Consider the following 21,673-nt stretch of genomic DNA (forward strand, 5'->3'; position numbering starts at 1 on the left):
ATATAGACACATAGAGAGAGGGGTAAGCAAGAGAGTCAATATATCATAGATATTAAATACATAATTTTGATAGATACATAGAGAGACGAGGGAGTGAGGCAAGCGAAATAAGGAAGAAGCGAGGAGAGAGTCTATGTATACAAATATATGCTTTTATATTTAAAATAAATTATACTTAATTTGACCCATATGCATTTGAGTGCGTACTCAAATACATGTATTTTAAAAAGAAAATGGATACGAAAGAATTTTCAAAATTGATATTTGACAAAGAAAATGGATACGAAAGAGAATTTTCAAAATTGATGTGAGAGCACGTAATTAGATCTTAAATTAGTGAAATTTATATTTTTTGTGAGAGAGTTAAGTTTGAAATTTAATTTAAAATTATTTAAATATAATAGATACCTCGATCCATGAAACGACCACCCCACTTGTTGAACATAATGCCATTTTCCACCTTTTCTACAATATATAAAAAAAAACCCAGCTAAACCATCTCTGTAATATTCCATCAACTTCTCAACCATTACTTCTAAAAAAAAAAAAAACTTTTTAAAAATGGGTTTTCTCAAATCCCTTAATCATCATCATCTTCTTCATGCTCAATAACATTTTCATAATCAAATTCCTTTCATTTCTTGGACTCATAGCCATTTTTTTACTCTTTTATTCGATTCTCACAGTACCAGATCCAATGCAGAATGTACAACTTAACGAAGCAGACACCAACAAAACTGAAGTTTATTCAGTTTGGGCGATTCCATCGGAAGATGTCAGTGTTAGGGTTAAGAAATTGATGGGTGGACTTAGATCGGAATTTGGTGGGCCCCAATTTGAACCTCACGTGACAGTCGTCGGAGCGGTGAGGTTAACGGAGGAGGAGGCACGTGACAAGTTTAGAAAAGGGTGTGAAGGGGTGAAGAAGGTGTATAGTGTTACTGTGGAGAAAGTTGATATTGGGACTTTTTTTTATCAATGCGTTTATCTTTTGCTTCATCCAACTAATGAGGTAAAAAAAATTAATCTTTTTATTGTTTGACTTTTTTGTTGTAGCCGTAATCGTAGTCGTAGACTCGTAGTATTGCTTGTGTAGTTTCTTGTCCTTAATTTGATTTATGTTAGTATCTGTTTGATTTGTTGTTTCTCGATTATAGTATAGTGCCTTGGTTTTTGTTCCAATGATGTGTTGATTCTTTATACCTCGATTATCGTATTGTTTTGTTACTATATGTTTGATTCCTTGTACCTCAATTTCTATTCCGATGTGTTGATTACTTGTACTTTGATTATCGTATTTTTTGTTACTATATGCTACTATATGTTGATTCCTTTGTACCTCATCTGTTCCTACATGTTGATTACTTGTACCTCGATTATCGTAATGTTTTGTTACCATTTGCTACTATATGTTGAATCCTTGTACCTCAATTTTGGTTTCTGTGTTGATTACTTGTACCTTGATTGTCGTACTGTTTTATTCAAATTTTTATTAGTGTGTTTGTTTATCTTTTGCTTCATCCCATCACTGAGGCAGAAACAGATCTTTTTTTAAAAAAAAAAAAAGATTTTCATTTGAATTATTAGTAGTCGTAGTAGTATTGCTCTAGTAGTTTCTTGTTCTTCGGCTTTTTTATTGTATATTGATTCTTTGTACCTCGATTATCATACTCTTTTGTTACTATATGTTGATTCCTTGTATGCCGATTTCTGGTCCTATGTGTTGATTACTTGTACTTCTACTATCGTACTATTTTGTTGTCATCTGCTTACTGTGTGTTGATTCTTTATACCTTTATGTGTTAGCAATACTATGTGTTTTCACTTTTGAAGGGTCAAAATTATTTAACTTAGGGAAATCAAGCTTTTAGCCAGTAGAACTGTCAATGTCATATCAACCTTGCAACTGGAAAAGAGAAAACAGAATCCATATATAGGAAACTATGGAAGTTTACTTATTCTTTATGGTGATTTTTTTAAATGTATGATCACTTTTAAGTTGGGTTGCTGAGGATAAATTAGTGATATGGAATTCCTTTCTACCAGGTTGTGGAGGCTAGTGCACGCTGCTGCAGCAGCTTTGGTTACAACAGCTCAAGTCGTAAGTTATACATTCTATCTTTGTATTTTCTGGCACTTTTATAATTTAGTCGTTTTGCCTTTTTCATGGTTTCGACTTCTCTGTTTGTCTCTGTATCATCTTGTTACATTATAGTAGTCAGATACTTACTCGTAATGTTCATAAAACAGAATAAATGATAGCGAGAATAATTCCTTTTAATCCCGTTACTTCCCAATGGATTGAACTTGCCTGAATATCCTTTTTGTCACACTCCTTAAATCTCCTAAACAAGGAGCCATCGTTCACCTCAGACTTCCTTCATATCCCCCCCTCGTTCCAATTTCAAATCAACATTGTTATTAGGATGAATTTCTGATCGTCTACCTTCACGATAGCAACTAGCACACGCCTCGACTAATTCCACGGTATCCGGACCAATTTGCACACGCCTCGACTAATTCCACAAGATACCTGTCACCTCCCATCAACAACTGATACTAGGTAACTCTATCCACTAAGGCTAGAACAGATGAGATGATAGCAACGAGCTCATTTGGAATATAGAACTCGACAATTGGTTAGAGACTCCTTTGGAATCTTAAGTTCCCCTATGTGAATGCTAAATCTATATACTCATGTTGCCTGAATATATGGAGTTGATTTGTTGCCAGTTGGTACATGAGGTTCTTTTGGAAGTCGGGAATTTGAAATGTACATGAACTATCTATGGTGAGTGACTCATGTCTTGATGTAGACACACTTTTCTGGATTTATGTTATTGTTTGTGTTGTTCTAGCAATGAAGAATAATCTTAGAAGAGTTTTTCTCATTTGGGGCTTTCGAGGGGCGCGGGGCAGTATAGTGAGTGCGGACAAACTCTAGGATAAAGCAAAGATGCTATGCTATTCTGAAAGCAGCAAATTGTACAATTTGTAACAGACGTAAATCTATTTACTCCTCAAGCTGTCAAAACGTTACTGGTTCACTTTCTACCAAATTCTTTCTATCATGAGATAGGTTTTCTATTGCTGATGTTCAGTTTTTATGACCATGCAGCATATATGCCTCATATGAGCATTCTTTATGCCGATTTGACGGATGAAGAAAAGAAGAAAGCTCAAGAGAAGGCTTATATCCTTGATGAGAGCATTGACAACTTGAGCTTCCAGATATCACGCCTTGCATTGTACAAAACAGACACCGAAGACAAAAGCCTCAAATCATGGGAGAAGATTGAAGAGTACAATCTCAGCTAGCACTAACTAGTTCTAACGACACTGTTAACTCTCCACGAGCGGAAACTCTTTGCTCAAGAAAATGTGGTGTACCTTATCTTTACCTTAATTTTCATTGCCAGCAACTTTCAAGTCTTTTTCATGTCTTATACATGAGAACTGTGCTGTTGGGGCTTCCTTTTTCTGTATATTTTGGGTTTTTGCAAAACTTCCAGGAGTTATTAATTACACAACCATATAAAGCGTTGCAATTGCCATTTTTTTGGTCTTTATTTAAGCTGTCAAGAATTTCATAATACAAAGTCAAACATAGCTCTATGGAGTACCAATCAATAGGTTCTCTTTAACCAGACTCTGGTTCGAGCCCTATATATGAGGTTGCTTTTGTTAAGGGGTTGAGAGACTTTTTGGCACAAATCTTGATTTAGTTGTTATTCCAACACAGGTTGACATGTGTTGAGAAACAAAAGAAAAAAAGAGAGATTCTCTTTGAACTTTGATGTTTGTTTAAGATAATCGTTGAGTTCTCTTTGGACTAGATAGGATTATTTTGGAATGGTTAGTTTTCTTTTATTTTGGAATGGAAGTTTTCTTTTTATTCTTAAACTAGAGGTCTTGGTTCGAGCCCCGAGTATTAGGCCGCCTTTGTTAGAGGGACTGGGAGATTTTGCAAAAAGAGATTCTCTTTGATACTTGATATTCAATCGAACATGAATCTAAATTTAATCAAAGGCAAACACAAATATCAACCACCAAATATTAGATTAAGAGATGACACCGAATTTGTATTTATTTTTCCCATTTAATGTAAAACTATTCAATTAAAAAGTTGGTTACCATAACTAATTTTTTTTTTTGAAAAATTAAGAATACTCGAGTAATAACTTAATTAAAAGAATAATACTCTCACAATCTCAAATTTCGAGACATAAAGTAAAAAAAATTGGATCAAATTTATTCGTATATTTTAAAAAATGTTGAATTATTAGGTATACATTTATAAAAAAAATTACGTAGTTCTTAGATATATATAAGTTGTTTTTCAAAAACCTTAATATTGTTTATTCGAACGCAATATATATTTGATCCTCGAAATTCAAACTACGTAGTATAAATTTAAAAAAAAAGAAAGAAAGAGCAATCTTCTTTCCAATTTACAACCATGACATGAATATCAAATAAAACCAAAATCACCTTACAATCCAACTAAGAAAGTAACAAGAATTTTGCTCCAATTATAAATTGCATTTTGCTCTATAGAACCCAAAAAATAAGCATTCATCCGTAGCTTGTTCAAATAGGGTAATTTGGAGATTGTGTTTGAAAGGTTTGATTAATCGAAGTCAAAATTAAATGGGGTTCAGTGTTTGAGTTTGAGGACAGTAACAATGGAGGGTTGCTCCTTGAGGAAAGTTGATAAGAATCAAGTTATCAGAATAAACAAGAAAATAATGCGGAAGCGAAATTATAAAGATTAAAGACAAAAATTGAAAGATATGTGAAATTCAAGAATAAAACCCCCAATTTCAAGACAAAGTGCTAAAAGCTCTAATTGATCTTAGTATTCAAAATTAACGGATTAAGACTAATTATGATACTAATAGAGTCAATTCAAGAACTTAAATCAAAAGTGATCTAGACCCCCTATTACGAAGAAATTAGAGACAACAATTAGTATAAGACTGATCACCTTCTTTAATTTACGAATAGAAACCAAAGATATCAAATTAAGAATTAATCTTACTTCTTAGAGAATCGTTCTTATAAGGTTGTAAGATAAATGATAGTCCCCACACACAGTAAAGAATAGAAAACCTCTCAAATAATATTAATCATGTCTATCTATAAATAATAAAATTCACCCCTATATATAGGGAAAACCTATCCCAAATAGAATAGGATTTAAATCATACTTTCATGGAAAAAAATTAAATCAGGAAAACTTAGGTAATTTTTAAACTAGGGAACTTTAAACTAGAAAAACTTTAAAATAGGAAACTATTTAAATTAGGAAAACTTTAAACTAAGAAACTTTTAAAATAGAAACTTTTGACTTTAAGCGTTCAGCTTTTTAGACTCTTTTATTAGGCTTCGTATAGCCCAATCTTCTTTCTTTTGGACTTGAATTTGAACACCTCTTCCTTGATAAACATAATCTTGATTTTGTATTGAAGCCCGTCAACTTTAGTACAATTAGGCTGACATGGATGCTATCAACAGTAAAATTAATTTAACATGAGAAGAAAAATGATAAAGAGAGATGGTCAAATATAATACACACCATATAATAATAATTTTATTATTATTTATTTTGAATGTATGAAAATATAAAAACTAAGAAACAGGAAAGAAGATTTCTGTATGACCTTGACAAATATTATTTTGAGTGATTTGGCAACTAATAAAGTCGCCGAATCTGCGATTCACACAAAGTCTTATCCTAGAATCAGTAGATGATTAGTCATATTCATATAACATGAGATGTATACATTAGTATAATCTCCTCCTACTAGACCGGTTATAGCCAATTTTATCTCGTATGCTTTGTGATCTGATGGGTTTATTTCTTGATCTTTTAAATAGGTAACTAGATTATTAATCATCAGTTTATTATCGGTTTTATTGAAGTAACCAGTTACATCGAGTACACCATCAATACTATAGCCATGTTGCCTCCACTCGTGCATCCATAACCACTCGTATAATTTGAATTTTTTAATTGTTTATTAAATTTCCTTAAATGATGCGGCAATTTCGGTTACAAGAAAAAGCAAAACGATTTCTTAATTCATGGTTATTATATTTAATTAAAATTCCTTATCTAATATAACTTCTTCTTCTTGACAAAAAAAGTATGATTCAATGTATATAACAATTGTATATGTAAATAATTCAATCAAGTTTACAAAAAAAAATTATAGTTGAAGTATATCAATTTGTATAAACAATATTATGTATAGCGGTTTGTATATGTTAATGAATAAATTATATATTATATGTTTTGTATAAATTGATCGGTGGTATAAATCAAACAAGTTGTTACATATATCATACTTGTATTTGAAGTATATAAAACATATTTGTATGTGTCTTAAAATTATGAAATATTATACAAATAAAACATACTTTAAATAAATATATGTATACAAAATACCTAATAAATTTAGTTGTATAATTATACAATATTGGATTGTGTAGCTATAGTTTTCAAAATTTGAATTTTCAAAATTGGATGATTGAATATGTCCATTTGAATTATAATTTCGTTAAGTTATTTAAGAGAAGTGAGATTTTAGGAGATAGATTAGTGGGCGTGATAAGAGAGAGTGCGTTTCGATTTGTATAAAAGATGAAAGAGAACTAACATGTTTTAATACAAAACGTAGGACCCACCATATAACCATTTTATTCAATTATAACCGTCTTTTATAATTAAATTAAATTGTAGTTATGAAACATAATTAATTAGTATATGTTAGTTTATTAGTTATGTAATTTTTCTTATAAAAAATAGTCCAAATATAGGTAATCCGTCTAATCCAATCCGTCCAATTTAATCTCCGATTTCAATCTGTTTTAAAACTTTTTATTTGCATTGATATAATATATGTTCCTGTATTTAAAGTATGAATTATTATCTATTTTATATATTTTAGGATTTATCTATCCATTTATAACTTTTTTAAAAAGAAATTCTTGAGTTGAAATTCAAATTATGGTTATAAAAAACTTAAATAAAAATATATTAAAATTATTGAAATTAAGCGGGTCAAATTAGGCGGGTAAAGACCCAACCCGTTTTTACGCCCATTCGAGTCCAACTCATTTGAGCCCAAAGTAAATTTAAGCGGGTCAGGACCCAACTCAATTTCTATTTCAACCCATTTTAATATGGGAAATTATATATAATAGCAAACTATTAATTCAAATTAAATGCTATAAAACATAGTTTGATTTAATTGTACCCTATAGCAAACTATTGCTATTTTGCCTCCTCCCTGGTGGAATCTCGCTCGCCACTCTCGTTTTGGTGGTAGTCTCGCTCGCCTCTCTCGCTTTTATACAAGCACAAATGTATAAAATGCATTTGTGTTTGTATAAAGCGAGAGAAAATTGTATATATACATATATTTTCGTTCCCCTCTCTCCCCTCTCCCAGATCTCGCTCGCCACTCTCCAGATCTCGCTCGCCACTCTCACTCGCCTCTCTCACTTTATAGAAATACAAATGTATACATTGCATTTGTATTTGTATAAAGCGAGAGAAAATTGTATATACAAATACAAATGCATATATTTTCATCATATACACTTATGATTATACAAATGCAATCTTTTCCTGCCCAGTTTTCTTTTGTCTTTCTCTCTTTCTCGCTTTATATAAGCACAAATTATACAATTGATCTTTTGTATGTGTATATCGAAACAAATTATACACTGCTTTCTTTTGTATATGTATAGCGAATTATACAACTGTTTTCTTTGTATATGTATAGTGAAATATACATATTTATGTTTGTTATGGAGCGTAATTATGCAAACTATAACTATAACATACAAATATGATTTTTATGTTTGCTATATGTGAAAGTTGCTCTTTTAATATCTTCAATTTCAACCCAAACCACCTATTTGAGACCCCTAGTCATACTTATAGTGGGACAAGATTGTCTTTTCACTATTTTCCTTCCATTATTATTATATTTATTTTTTCAAATTGATGAAATACGAGACGGCTGAGACTGACCAAAGTTGTATGCAAGCTAGACATGAAAGAAGCATATGACCATTCGTTGACACCCAATTTTGATCGACCTATAATCCTTTTGAAATTGCTATTTAATTACATACGTATTTTAAGACATATTTCCTTTTATTAAATGTTTAAAATTTTAGTCAATCTTGTCTAAAAAGTTATATATTTTAGTACTCAAAATTTGCGTAATTATTATTAAAATATTTTGTTATTATTGAATTCTTATATTTACCAATATTTAAAACTCAAAATAATTACTTTACTTATTTATTTAAATGTTTTAAAATTTAGGTATGTTTAATTATGTGAAAATCTTTTAATATGTGAAGAATTCTATTAATTGGATAGCACTTTTCTAATCTTCTCTTAAACTATTTAAATCGTAGCTCATTCTATTCAAATTATTTAAATCATAGCCCTTTTACTATTCAAATTATTTGATATGAAGTTACCTTTTGTTACGAAACACTTTACAATATTATTTTTCGACATGAATCTAAATTTAATCGAGCGCTAACACAAATATCAACCACTAAATAAAACAAATTTTAGATTAAAAGATGAATCCGAATTCGGATTTATTTTAGGGAAAATTACGCGGTTAAGAAAACTTATACTATTTAATTACTCATCATAGCTATAGTTTGCTATAATTACCACTCACGACTAGCATTATACATTAATTACGCGGGCTGACTTCGAGTTTGTATAATTAGTCATGTTTGTATATGTATAATTCGTCAGAATATACAAATACATATGTATAATATACAATTCACCTCTCTCCCACTATCTGCCCTCTCTCGCTCGCCTCTCTCCTCTCTCTCCCAATCTCGCTCGCCTCTCTCTTCCCTCTCCCAATCTCGCTTGCTATATATACAATTGCATATGTATAATATACAATTATCTAACATATATACATATACAATTCACCTCTCTCCCCCTCTCTGCCCTCTCTCTCTCGCCTCTCTCCTCCCTCTCCCAATCTCTCTCGCCTCTCTCCTCCCTCTCCCAATCTCTCTTGCCATATATACAAATATATATGTATAATATACAATTATCTAACCTATATACATATACAATTCACCTTTCTCCACTCTTTGCCCCCTCTCTCTCGCCTCTCTCCTCTCTCTCCCAGTCTCGCTCGCCTCTCTCCTCCATATAACATGTAGCTACGAATTGTAATTATCAAACTATAACTATGGAGAGTAATTAGACTATTTTTGAGTGGCTATATGTGAAAGTTCCCTTTTATTTTATCCGTAAAACTATTCAATTAAAAAGTACCATAACTAAAGATTTAGAGTATTTTTTTACGTAGGTTTTAGATATATAAGTTATTTTTCAAACATCTTAATATTATTTATTTGAACGCAATATAAATTTGACCCTCCAAATACAAACATAAAAAAACCAAAAAAAAAGAAAAAAGAGAGCAATCTTTATTCCAAGTTCCAACCAATCACCGCCGTCATCGCTTATGGAATTGTCTCCTCCACTTGCATCTCTTAACGCGTGCCTCTCACGCTCCTTCTTAATTTAGCAAATTTCTTACCTTAGAAGTGAGCCTAACCCCTTTGAATCTGTAATGGGGGTTCTTGGTTAAACCTTCAAATTCCTTAATTTTTTAGGATTTTTCTGTTCAAGCACTATTTTTTACCAATACCCTTTTGCTAATTTTGGATTCTTGAAAAGTTCTAGGAATTACTGTAACAAACTTATTGTTGTTAGGGTAGTGTAATTTTTGTACATTTTCTTGAAATGGAACCGAATTCACCTGTGAGATTCAAATTAGGTAAGCAATCTTCATTAGCACCAGAGAGGAGGGGGGAAGAAGTATTAGGAGGTGAAGATGATGGATTTGTTATTGATATTGATCCAAGGGTTAGGTTGATGTATTCGGCGAATGAGGGTGATATAGAAGGGATAAAGGAGATTTTGGAATCAGGGACTGATGTTAATTTTAGGGATATTGATGAGAGGACTGCACTTCATGTTGCTGCTTGTCATGGTTCAAGTGATGTTGTGCAGTTGTTGCTTGATAATGGGGCTGAAGTTGATCCAAAAGATCGGTGGGGGAGTACGGTATGATGATCAATCCCATTATGGTTTTGTTGATGTTTGATTGTTAATATGATTTTCTGTTTTGTTTGTTGTTGTTGTTGGTAAAGTTAGTTCTTGTTACCTAGCTTGTGAAGTTTTGAAAAAAGGTTGTTTTTTTGGGTATGTAGCTGGTTAGTGAAAGTAGTTTGCATTGTTACTTGGTATCTAGCTTATGAAATTTTAAGAAAAGGGGTTCTTTTTTGGGTATGTAGCTGATTATTGAGAGTAGTTTGGTATTGTTGGTACACTTATGAAATGAAAAAGAAAAAAAAAATCCTTTTGGGGTATGTAGCTGGTTATTGAGAGCTACGTTGCTCAGACTCTTTAAAAAAGCGACGAGGGCGTGCCTAATTCTCCAAAAGTAGTGCATATTTGAGGAATAAGACCCGGGTGTGGCATAAGTTTTGGAGAGTCCAAGTAAGGTATAGTTACTTCTTGGTATCTAGCTTATGAAACAATAAAAGAGTTTCTTTTTTTTTGGGTATGTAGCTGGTTATTAAGAGTAGTTTACTGTGTTTGGTACAGTTACTTCTTGGTTCATCTAGCTTATGAAATTAACAAAAAAGATTTCCTTTTTGGGTATGTAGCTGGTTATAGAGAGTAGTTTCCTATTGTTGGTATAGTTACTTCTTGGTATCTAGCTTATGAAATAAAAAAAGGAAAAAGGTTCCTTTTTGGGTATGTAGCTGGTTATTCGGAGTAGTTTGCTGTTGTTGGTACAGTTACTTCTTGTTGTCTAGCCTATGAAATGCAAAAAAGGATCTTTTTTGGGTATATAGCTGGTTATTGAGAGTAGTATTGCTCAATTGACAGATATTTCCATCCTTTAGCCCATCTTACTTTTCAAGTTATTATTTAGCGTCTGGGTCAGTCTGTGGACACACTACTAATCTGCCGGGTATTTACTAACTCCGACTAGCATATGTATGGTAAAGGTAACTCTGCCTAGCCATCTTTTGGTGGATAGAAGGAATTTACCTGGTGTTGCCTCTAGTTGGATTTGAACCTTAGTACCCAGGATTATCACTCTAGCACTTCAATCTTTAGGCCACCCTTGGGGCCTTAATATGATATGATGAAAACCCCATTTGGTTTGTTGATGTTTGATTATCACTATGATCTTCTGTCGGTTTGCTGTCATTGGTACAGTTACTTCTTGGTATCTAGCTTATGAAATTAGAAAAAAGGTTTTTTTCTGGGGGTTGTTGCGAGTAGTATTGCTCAAATTGATAGCTATTTCCCTTCCCTTAGCCCATCTTACTCTTACCTTTACTGTTGTTATTTGAAGTTTAGGTTAGTTTGTGGACACACTACTTATTCACCTGGTTTATGCTATGTCCTACCAGCAAATTGGGCAAGGGTAACACTGCCTAACAGATTATAAGGAAGGAGAGAAACCAGAGAACTTTTAAGGAAAAGAATGCACAATAGAAACGATTAAGTGGAAAGTAATTACCACTTTAGGCTTTTGGTGTATAGAAAAGAATATAGAAGAGGAAATTCAACTTGTGGATCTCATAGGAGCTCTGTAACTATCTCTGTTTTTTTTTTTTTTTGCTCTTTATGTAATTAAATACTTTAGGAGGTGGCTAACATAGCCCTTAATGCCAAGAAATAATTCACCAAGTGGTACCTCTAGTGGGATTCGGGTTCGGACCTTAGTTACCAGGATTGTCAGTCTAGCTCTTCAATGTTTAGGCCACTCTTGGGGAATTGCTATGGTTATTCTGAGATCTTAGATGGCGCATCATGGCGAAGAATAAATATCAAACAGAGCAATGGCTGGCGGATAACTATCCCATGTCACATGCATATTGTAGAATTGCATGTTTTGTCTGCTTTAAGATGTTTTTATGTTTTTCAAAGTTACATGCTGTGTGACCTTTGTTGAGATGAGGACATATGCATGAAGATTTAATAGTTGTTCTTCATCTAATCTGATTAACAGATACTATAATTTGTTTTTATTGTCGTTCTCCTTGCTCCCCTTCACAAATATGGACAATTTGTTTTCTTAAAGTATTAAGGACACTTTTAGATGGATTCAATCTGAAAATTTTGAGTGTCCTGTTTTTTCCTTATTAGTTTACATTTTTGGGAACAATCTAATCTTGCTTGAACAGCCCCTGGCAGATGCAATACATTATAAAAATCATGCAGTGATCAAGCTACTGGAGAAACATGGTGCCAAGCCTCCAGTAAGTTTGCATTCCATTCAAGCTCTACTGATCAAGGAAAAACTTTTATTTCATATTGTGATAAGAGTTGCTTGGCTTGATGATTGGCTAAATTAATTTTCATCCAGATGGCTCCTATGCATGTTAAGACTTGCCGTGAAGTTCCAGAATACGAGATTGATGCTAAAGAGCTTGATTTCACTAATAGCATTGAGTTGAGCAAGGTAATATATTTCGTGTTTTCACTCTTGTGTCCTGTGGAGATATATGCGTGCAATTTTCGGTTGATTCTCTAGCCCCCTTTAATTTCCTATGGTGTTCTACACCAAAATCCATTTTTTATTCTGCCGTCATTGTTAGTATCATTTTCCCACCTGAGACTATATAGTCTGTACTGGCTTTTCCTTTTTTCCTAGTCTTAACTATTTGACTTTACTGTTGTCATATTTCTATGTCTGTTGTCTTGGAAGATTCTAGTGTCAAAGGGTTTACTTAATGTAGCTTGATGATCACCTTAGAGTTCAATATTGAATTAGTAAGATTGTACTATTGGAAGCTAGTGTTATCAAAGGCGAAAAGCGTAAAAAAGCTCTAAGGTCCGTTGGAGCTTTTAGCGCAAATAAAGCGTGGGTTTTAATTAAAAGAAGCACAAAGGGACAAAATATACAAATATATATGTTAAGTCTAAGACTAATAATTATAAACACGCGTGACAAATATGACCATAGAAATTGAAAAAATATTATGATAAAGTGAAATATCAATTGTTTAGTGTCACTTCTTCCGAAGAGGTTCATTGGCAAGGAAAAGTTTGCCTTAGAACCTTGATGACGATATTGAAGCGCACATAAAGCGAGCTGAAGCGCTCAACACATTTTGTGCCTCGCTTCAGGGCTTAATCGTGCCTTTGACAACACTGTTGGAAGCAGCAGTTGCATGAGGCAAGTATGAGTAGATAAGGTATATTCAATGGAGGAAAACTGAGGCTAGCCTCATCTGATCACATCTTAGATTGATCTGTGGCATATTGCTCAGCTGCATAGGATTGCTTATCTTCTTCTTTTGGAACCTTGGCTAACTATTTGTTGATTAGTGTGTACAATCTGATGCTTACAAGAACGTGAGATGACTCATCTAATTGTTTACTGAAGTGGCCTAGTATATCTTTCTTCTCCAATATAGAATATTTTTTTCTCTACTCCTCTGCTGATAGGAGGTATGAGAGGTTGGCTATGGATGGTTTCAGGAGAGGTAGAGGTAGGCCGGAGAAGTATTGGAGAGAGGTAATTAGACATGACATGAGACAGGCACCTTACCGCGGACATGGCCATAGATAGGAGGTTGTGGAGGACACGGATTAGAGTGGGAGGTTAGTAGGTAGTAGAGTGTTGTCTCAATTATCTTTCCATACTAGTACTCGTTGTCTTACTTAAGGAGTTTTTTGTCCATTGATGTTTTATTACACTTCCATTATTGTATTATTTTGTTATAGTTATATTTTTTTCAGAATGCTTTGACATGCTTTCTATGGTATTTTTCCACGACTTCTTCACAAATTTCCCCCCTTCATTGAGCCGGGGGTCTATCTGAAACAACCTCTCTACCTCTCAAGGTAGGGGTAAGGTTTGCGTACATTCTACCCTCCCCAAATTCCACTTGTGAGATTACACTGGGTATGCTGTTGTTGTTGTTCTCCTCTGCTGATCCCAAAGATATTGTAGGGAACCTTCCATATTGCTTCATGGCGTGGTATACAAGTTGCTGTAAAAAAGTTTGGGGAGGATGTGATTGCTGATGAGGATAAAGTGTGAGTAACTTTAAAGTGATAGTGCTTCTATTTTTCTACTTACAAGGGGAAAAGCCGTAGTTGCTACTTCACATTGTTTAGCTAGCACCTCTCATTTATTTTTGGTGGATATTTACATTCACTAATATTAGAGCTTCTGCAGGAACGCATTTAGAGATGAGCTTGCGTTGCTCCAGAAGATGAGACATCCTAATGTGGTGCAATTTCTTGGTGCTGTAACACAAAGCAGTCCTATGATGATAGTGACGGAATACTTACCAAAGGTCTTACATATTAACTCTTAACAGTTTGCATAATTATATTTGACAACATTTTTATACACTGTTTTCTCCAGTTCTATCATTGTTTCAATTTACATTCTCTTTTCTTCTTTTTGACAATATGTTTGAAATTTTTCCAACAAACCTATCACTTTGAAATGACTTTTCCATGCCGTATGTTTCCAGGGTGATCTCCGTGAATATTTGAATAGAAAAGGAGCGCTTAAACCAACTAAAGCTCTCAGATTTGCAATGGACATCGCCAGGTTCACATCCAATCTGTGTCAATGACCAATATTATATTCTTTATAATTTGCAAGATTAATGGTTTAGATTTTTCTAAAAAAGTAATTTTTTCATTATACATTACTTATAAAACTTTGAGTTAATGTTCAAAAACACACTTAAAGTATCCGGTTTCTTGAGTTTACCACCTGAACTATGCGAGTTTCCTACCTAAACGGTCACCAACTATTTTTCAAAATACACCTCATCGATCTGTTATTCCCCTTTTCCTACCTGAAATATAACCATCTTTTAGGTAGGAAAAGAGAACAATTGATGTTGAAGTGTGTTTTGATGAATAGTTCTGGTAGGAAACTCGTACACTTGATAGCTCCGGTATGAAACTCAAAAAACTGGAATACTTTAGGTGTGTTTTTGACCCTTCACTCTAAAACTTTTTTTGGATGTAAAATCTCAATGTCTTTTAGTCCTTTGATTGGAGCATTACTGCTGAGTATTAAAATTCTCATATATAATATTTGGTTTTAGGGGAATGAACTATCTGCATGAACATAAAGAAGCAATTATTCATCGTGATCTTGAGCCTTCGTAAGTTTCACTTCCTTCAGGTTACCTGAATTACATTTTGTCTATACTAACGCCTAGCTAAGTTTTCGAGTAGCATCAATGCTTTCATATTGTGATTTGAGACTCTTCATGTAATAATAGTTGACTTTTTTTGGAGTAAGATAACAGAAATATTTTGCTGGATGATACTGGACATCTGAAAGTTGCTGACTTTGGAGTAAGCAAGCTACTGAAAGTTACAAAAAGGGTCAAAGAAGATAAGCCTCTGACATACGAAGACAGTTATCGTGAGTACTTCTTCTTTTAGATATTCAATAGTCCTCTATTCCTTCTCCATTGGAAAAGATATGGTAGCTTGTTACTGTGGAAAATAATATATGCGTGAGTGTTTTCAAGTTTACTTGATAGCTCCAAAAAAAGCTTTCTTTATTTGAGATGTTGTGATTGGATCCTGTTTATTGATATTTGAGAACCAATAATTGGATTTCTTCTATTATTTTCATCATCTTTTTTTCTAAAAAAAAAAACTTTTCAATTCTTGTGCAACAAATAGGCCGATATGTAGCTCCAGAGGTTTTCAGGAATGAGGAATATGATACCAAAGTTGATGTCTTTTCATTTGCCTTGATTTTACAAGAGGTAAAATTGTCTTATCTGATTCATGTTTAAACTTTGAGGAAGAACAGTTTGTTTGCACTCTTGTGGACCATATCTTTATTTTATGTTTAAGAGTGTGTGAATGCAAGGAGGCATTATGTTCCGTGTTCTTAAAAGTGAAAGCGCAAAACTAGAAGTGAACACATACTTTTTAAAAATGAAATCGAAATGAGTGCTCAATCCGTAGAAAATCAGAGATCGTGTATAACATATACTCCCTCTGTCCTTATTTACTTGTCCATTTTTTGACTTGGCACACCTATTAAGAAAATAATAATTGACATAGTGAGTTTACCATTTTACCCCTATTAATTGATATAATTCCAAAATCAATTTACTCATTAAAGAGGCTCTACCTTTCAAAAACATTAACTATCTAAATAAATTGAGGGTATAATATGTAAAAAATATTGTCTTTTCTTGATTTGTCAAAAATGACAGGTAAAAAGGGACAGAGGGAGTATGTATTTAATACTAATGGCATCAAATTACAAATAAATTACTAATTTAAGAATTCAATACATAATGATACCATAGTATTCTTGCAATTCTGCTTCAGAAACATTTCTTTTGATCCGAGGGTCAATCAGAACAACCTCTCTACCTCACAAAGGTAGGGTAAGGGTGAGGTCCCCATACCTCCAGATCCCACTTGTAGGATTACACTGGATATGTTGTAGATCAAATTTAACATGATTTCATTATGTTTCAGTAAGGTCATAGAGATATACAGTGATTATCGTTTACTTGAATATTGATCTGATCTATTTATGTTGTATATCTGCGTAAGTTTGAAAGTAACTCTGATTTGATAAAATTTAGCGAGTCAAAGATGTGCGTCTTTTGCAGTTTCTCTTTGCAGAAACAGGCGATGTATTTTATCTATGTGTTGTGTTGTGTTTTAGATGATTGAAGGCTACCCCCCTTTCCATGCGAAGGAAGAAAACGATGTACCTAAATTGTATGCTGCTAAAGAGCGCCCTCCTTTTAAAGCCCCGGCGAAGTTTTATGCCCATGGACTGAAAGAGTACGTTCTATATTTCTCATCAGTTGCTACTGTAAATCACGATTTTTTATTTTAGTATAATAAACCATGCTATTCTAGGGTAAATATCGATTGTTATAATCTGAGAATATGAAAAATCATGTCAATTAGGTGTGAGGAGAACCATAAGGTCTCAGGTTTGAATTCTAGTGGAGACGATAAACACTAGGTGATTTCTTCCAATTTTAAATAGTTATCTGGTACTTGCAACTGTGGCATAGTAAACATACTTAAAAAGAACATATAAAAATGAATAAGAACTGAACAGACCTACAATTATAAAATCAAACTATTCAGAATTGGCGTTCCTTTCCTTCCGTATAGGTGGCAGCCTCTTTCCACATCTCTGATGCACATAAAACACCTACACATCTACATATCATGATTCCCCTTTTCTGTAGGTTGTTTTGTGTAAGGAAAGCATCCCAGGCGACATACTATACGAAAAAAAAGGGCTTTAGACTTACCAAAGCTGTTTCTATATCCAATTGGTAAACCTGGTGGAGATATAAGCGCATATACGGGTTATGCCGAGCCCAATAGCTTTTGCTCAAACAATGTATCTTTGTTAAGAGGTTCATTTAATATGTATACATATGAAATTTAGAACCCCAATGCATATGAAGTCGTCGTTCTAAAATTTACAATCCATAAAGTTGAAATCCTGGCTCTACCTTAGTTGGTTTTAATCTTGATTCTACTTATACATAGATTACTAGGGTTATAACTGATCAACTGGTGTCTTTACTTAGATGGTAGCATTTAAACAAACTGGGATCTTGGAAAATGTCCTTGTTGTCTTCTTTTTTTTGTATATAAATTTTACCATCTCATGGTCATCAATTTGCTGCTGTCTCCAATATGATACTCTCTACATTTCAATTTGTTTGTCTTACTTTCCTTTTTAGTTTGTTTTGAAGAGGACGTCTCTTTTCTTTTTTGGTAACTCTTTAGTTTCAATTCCACATGGCATGTTTAAGACCACAAGATTAAAGGATGTTTTGGTACATTTTACATATTTTGTTTAAGACCACAAGATTCAAAAAGTCTTCTTTACTTTCTTAAACTCCGTGCCAAGTCAAAATTAGATAATTAAATTGAAACGGAAGGAGTAATATTAGGGGTGCTTTTGGTGTTCAGATTGATTGAAGAGTGTTGGAACGACAAGCCAACCGAGCGGCCAAGTTTCAAGCAAATTATCCCAAGGCTTGAGTTCATCTATAAAAAGTTTGACCACAACAAGCGCTGGAAGGTAAAATATCCATTAGTGGTTCTTGCACTTCAAACTATCGTATTATTTTGATGTAGTGTCTGTTCCTTTTTTAGTATGGTTTGTTATGCTTTCTTTAGCATTTTGTATTGGCTTCTTCTCTCCTGTTTTTTTTTTCCGAACTGCTTTTATTTGAGTCGAGGGTCTATTAGAACAATCTCTCTATCTCCCAAAGTAGGAGTAGGGGTAAGGTCTGCATACAAACTACTCTCCCCTGACCCCACTTGTGGGATTATAACGGCTATGTTGTTATTGTTGTTGTTGTATTGGTGTTTATGTGTTTGATCTTTTCACGTTTTGGTTATCAATGAATCAAATATTTGTCATTTGTTTTATCAATAGAGACGTATTAGCTCTAAATCAACTCGAATTATATTGCTTGCTTTTGTGATATATAGACTTCTAGCCTGGCTCTGATTTGAGAAGTAGCTCATCTGAGATACTATAAGTGGACGAGTTAGTTATAATTATCTCAGATGAATCTTTGTTCAGTGTTGGTTATGTGACTCAATGATGTCCCTTCAGTCCCAACAAGTTGGGGTCAGCTATATGAATCTGAGCTAATCACCACATTCCCATTTAATATCATCTCAGTCCAACATTATTACAAGAAACCTTAATCTTGCCACGACCTTTACTGCAGTTTAGCATAACATATTATTCAGTAGATACCTAAGTGCCTCTTTTTCACCATGAATATTTTGCTACAATGCAGGTAATTAGACCATTGAACTGCTTTCAGCATTTAGAGGCAATGTGGAAGAAAGATAGTTCAGGTTTAAGTAGTCGGAATCGTTCATCTCGGTCTACGCGCCACATCTAAGTAAGTTTCTGCAATAAACAAAAATTCATTTGTTCATCCACTGTGTATAATGTTTTTCTACTTCTCCACATTGTCTGCAAAAATATTCAGTTGCTCTTAGTAGTATTTAGGCTGTTGGGTTATTTTCTAGTTTCAAAATCTTCTATTCTTTAGTCATTGGAATGAAGATATTTCCCTAAGTTTAATACTATTTTTGTATATGAAATTTGAACATTGTGTTCTTCATTGTCTAAATATGAACTTGCTTTCAATCATCATTCAATCAAACCTCTCTATAAGGACGTTGTTTGTCTGAATAATTTATGGATAATCAGTGGAGTGACACACAAACAATACTTAAAATCTTGAATTTCTATTACGTGACATCGAAACACTGAAAAAAGAGATGATATTATTGAGAATGCAAACAAATTTGTGAGGCCTGTATCAGCCAAGTTTAGGTGGGCCTACATAGTCGGTCGGCTAAATTCTTGAATATCAGTAGACTAATACACACGAAAAATGCTAAAAAAATCTTAAATTCCTATTTTGTGACATTAAATCGTTAAAAAAAGAGACGTTGAGTACTTGTCAAAAGGCTTGTGAGGCTCGACTTAGCCAAGTAATTAATTTCCGAACAATCAGTGGACTAACTCACACGAAAAATGCTTAAAATCTTGAATTCCTTTATGTTGAAAGCACTAAAAGAATTGGGATTAGTAAATTCTTGGTGGGCATAGGCTTTTCCTTAATTGACTCTTTAGAACGTGAATTTAAATTAGTCGAATTAGTAACGACGTCACAATGCTTTACCCCTCAATTTCAGCGCAAATTTAAATTTAGTCGAATTTCAATATAAATACCGAATACCGGAAGGAAACCAAGAAGTAATAATTTATATCATCACATTTCTTTATTTTGAGTCAACCCCCCCTCCCCACAACTACATTAATACCAGTTGGTAATTTTTATTTTTATAACCAAACAAGTATTGTTGTAGAGGAATTATTTTATTAATACTACAATGATACCTTTCTATAACATGTTACAATAGTAACTAAGTTGTTTTTTCCGAACAAACGATGTTCTTATAGAGAAGTTTGATTATATTAAGTTTGTACGAGACCCTAATGTCAGTCGGATACGAATCGGTTGGTAGAAGAGCAGTGTATGATCTTGTAGCAATCGCCCTATTTGCAGCTTCTGTTGGATGAAAATTATCAAAAAACACATATTGATTTCTGTTACTGCATGAAGTTTGACCATTATTGCTGCATTGTCCTTTGGCTGTTGTGTTTGATATTATGCAGCATGGTGAGTCAAAAACTGTGAAACCTGAAATTAATCCAAAAAAAAATAATATATGATATTAAATTATCCGAACAAAAAAATATTCTCTTTGTTTCAATTTATGTGATGGCATTTCCTCTTTAATGCATTTGTTTTTTAGCGTCCGGGTGGTGATATTGATTTATAGCTATCGAATTTGGACTTTAAATGCGATATATAGTTATAATAAATATTATGACATGTTTTAAGAACATATAAGTTTCAAAGTTATATTTTTTCTTTCTTAAAAAAAAAAACTCTTTCCTAGTAGGGTAGGGTGACAATAGGGGTGGGCTGGTTAGGCTGGGATTAAGCATTTTGAAACCTAACCTAGCTACTAGAAAAACAAATGGTTAATATTTGTAACAATTATACAATTCATCCAACCTTGTGCCATTTGTCCCCCTCATTATGTTATATTTCCTTCACTTTATCATAATAAATAATTACTCACTCAATTTTTTGTAATTAGGGATGACGATCAGATTTTAACTTTATAGGTTCTGAATATTTAGAATGAAGATTTCAAGTAGAATAATGGGATTCTAATACATATAGGATGTTTTAATATTTTATAAATTTCTTATACAAATACATTATTTAAGTAAAAGTTATTACATTTGACCAAAACTTATAACTAGATTCTACCTCTGTTTACCTTGCGTATAATATACTCCCCCGTTTCAGATTTACTTAGATTATGTTAACCTATAACACTCCTTAAGAAGATTTTAATTAAAAATATATTTTACTAAACTAATCTTACTGAATCTCTAAATTTGGCCGGCGACAACTACTTCATGTAGTTGTTTAGCACTAAGGATAGTATGGAAAAAAAAATATAACCCATATCTAGCTTCTACCTCATTTTCGATTTATGTATGATGTTTAAGAGGACATAATTAGAAAAAAAATGACTTTTTTTGAAAAAACTTGTTATTTTAACGATAAAAAATTATCACATTAGTTGTTTACATCAAACAAAAAGATATATAACTTATGTTTATGCATACACTCATTCACTTAATCATGATTACTTAACAATATTATCGTTATCAAATTATTTAATCATAGCTGAGTTAGTTAAAAAAAAAAAAATCAGATACGAGTAAGTAATTGCGAAATATAAATAAAAGTATTATAAAAATGAAGAGTTGAAGAATATTTTAACCTACCAATAGGTGGACCCCCTGTTGAAATGCTAGTCTGATTTGAAATAATAAACCTTGCATTGGGAAGATTAGTGTTCAAATTATCAATTGAAACCTTTAATTTTTGATTAATAGTTGGACATAATTATTAATAAATCAACACATCCAGATGCATTTCTTCCATATGTTCTTGTCTCCTCTGGCAA

General features: G+C 33.0%; 3 protein-coding genes across 3 annotated transcripts in view; 2 read left to right on the forward strand and 1 right to left on the reverse strand.

Annotated features, from left to right (window-relative positions):
- Positions 1-541: 541 nt before the first annotated feature.
- On the forward strand, positions 542-3,554 carry LOC125825952 (cyclic phosphodiesterase-like). Its single transcript, XM_049505241.1, has 3 exons — positions 542-1,012; positions 2,047-2,101; positions 3,119-3,554. Exons 1-3 carry the CDS (start codon positions 602-604, stop codon positions 3,316-3,318), a joined length of 666 nt encoding a protein of 221 aa, XP_049361198.1. The 5' UTR covers positions 542-601; the 3' UTR covers positions 3,319-3,554.
- A 5,971-nt stretch (positions 3,555-9,525) lies between these two features.
- LOC125826031 (integrin-linked protein kinase 1-like) lies at positions 9,526-19,022 on the forward strand. The gene is made up of 12 exons (XM_049505327.1): positions 9,526-10,138; positions 12,280-12,354; positions 12,462-12,557; positions 14,055-14,140; positions 14,283-14,403; positions 14,587-14,666; positions 15,175-15,234; positions 15,382-15,500; positions 15,767-15,852; positions 16,776-16,897; positions 18,056-18,167; positions 18,901-19,022. Exons 1-12 carry the CDS (start codon positions 9,815-9,817, stop codon positions 19,006-19,008), a joined length of 1,389 nt encoding a protein of 462 aa, XP_049361284.1. The 5' UTR covers positions 9,526-9,814; the 3' UTR covers positions 19,009-19,022.
- Positions 19,023-20,044: 1,022 nt separating this feature from the next.
- Positions 20,045-21,673, reverse strand: part of LOC125825924 (GDSL esterase/lipase At1g29670-like) — a 26,935-nt gene continuing 25,306 nt past the window's right edge. Inside the window, exons 5-6 of the mRNA XM_049505212.1 lie at positions 21,492-21,541; positions 20,045-20,322 (exon numbers count right to left, since the gene is read on the reverse strand). Of these exons, the coding sequence (XP_049361169.1) occupies positions 20,045-20,322; positions 21,492-21,541 (328 nt within the window). The remainder of the gene's footprint in view (positions 20,323-21,491; positions 21,542-21,673) is intronic.

Source organism: Solanum verrucosum, unplaced genomic scaffold, assembly GCF_900185275.1.
Source record: "Solanum verrucosum unplaced genomic scaffold, falcon-dt-bn FXZP01000161.1, whole genome shotgun sequence".
Lineage (NCBI taxonomy): Eukaryota > Viridiplantae > Streptophyta > Magnoliopsida > Solanales > Solanaceae > Solanum > Solanum verrucosum.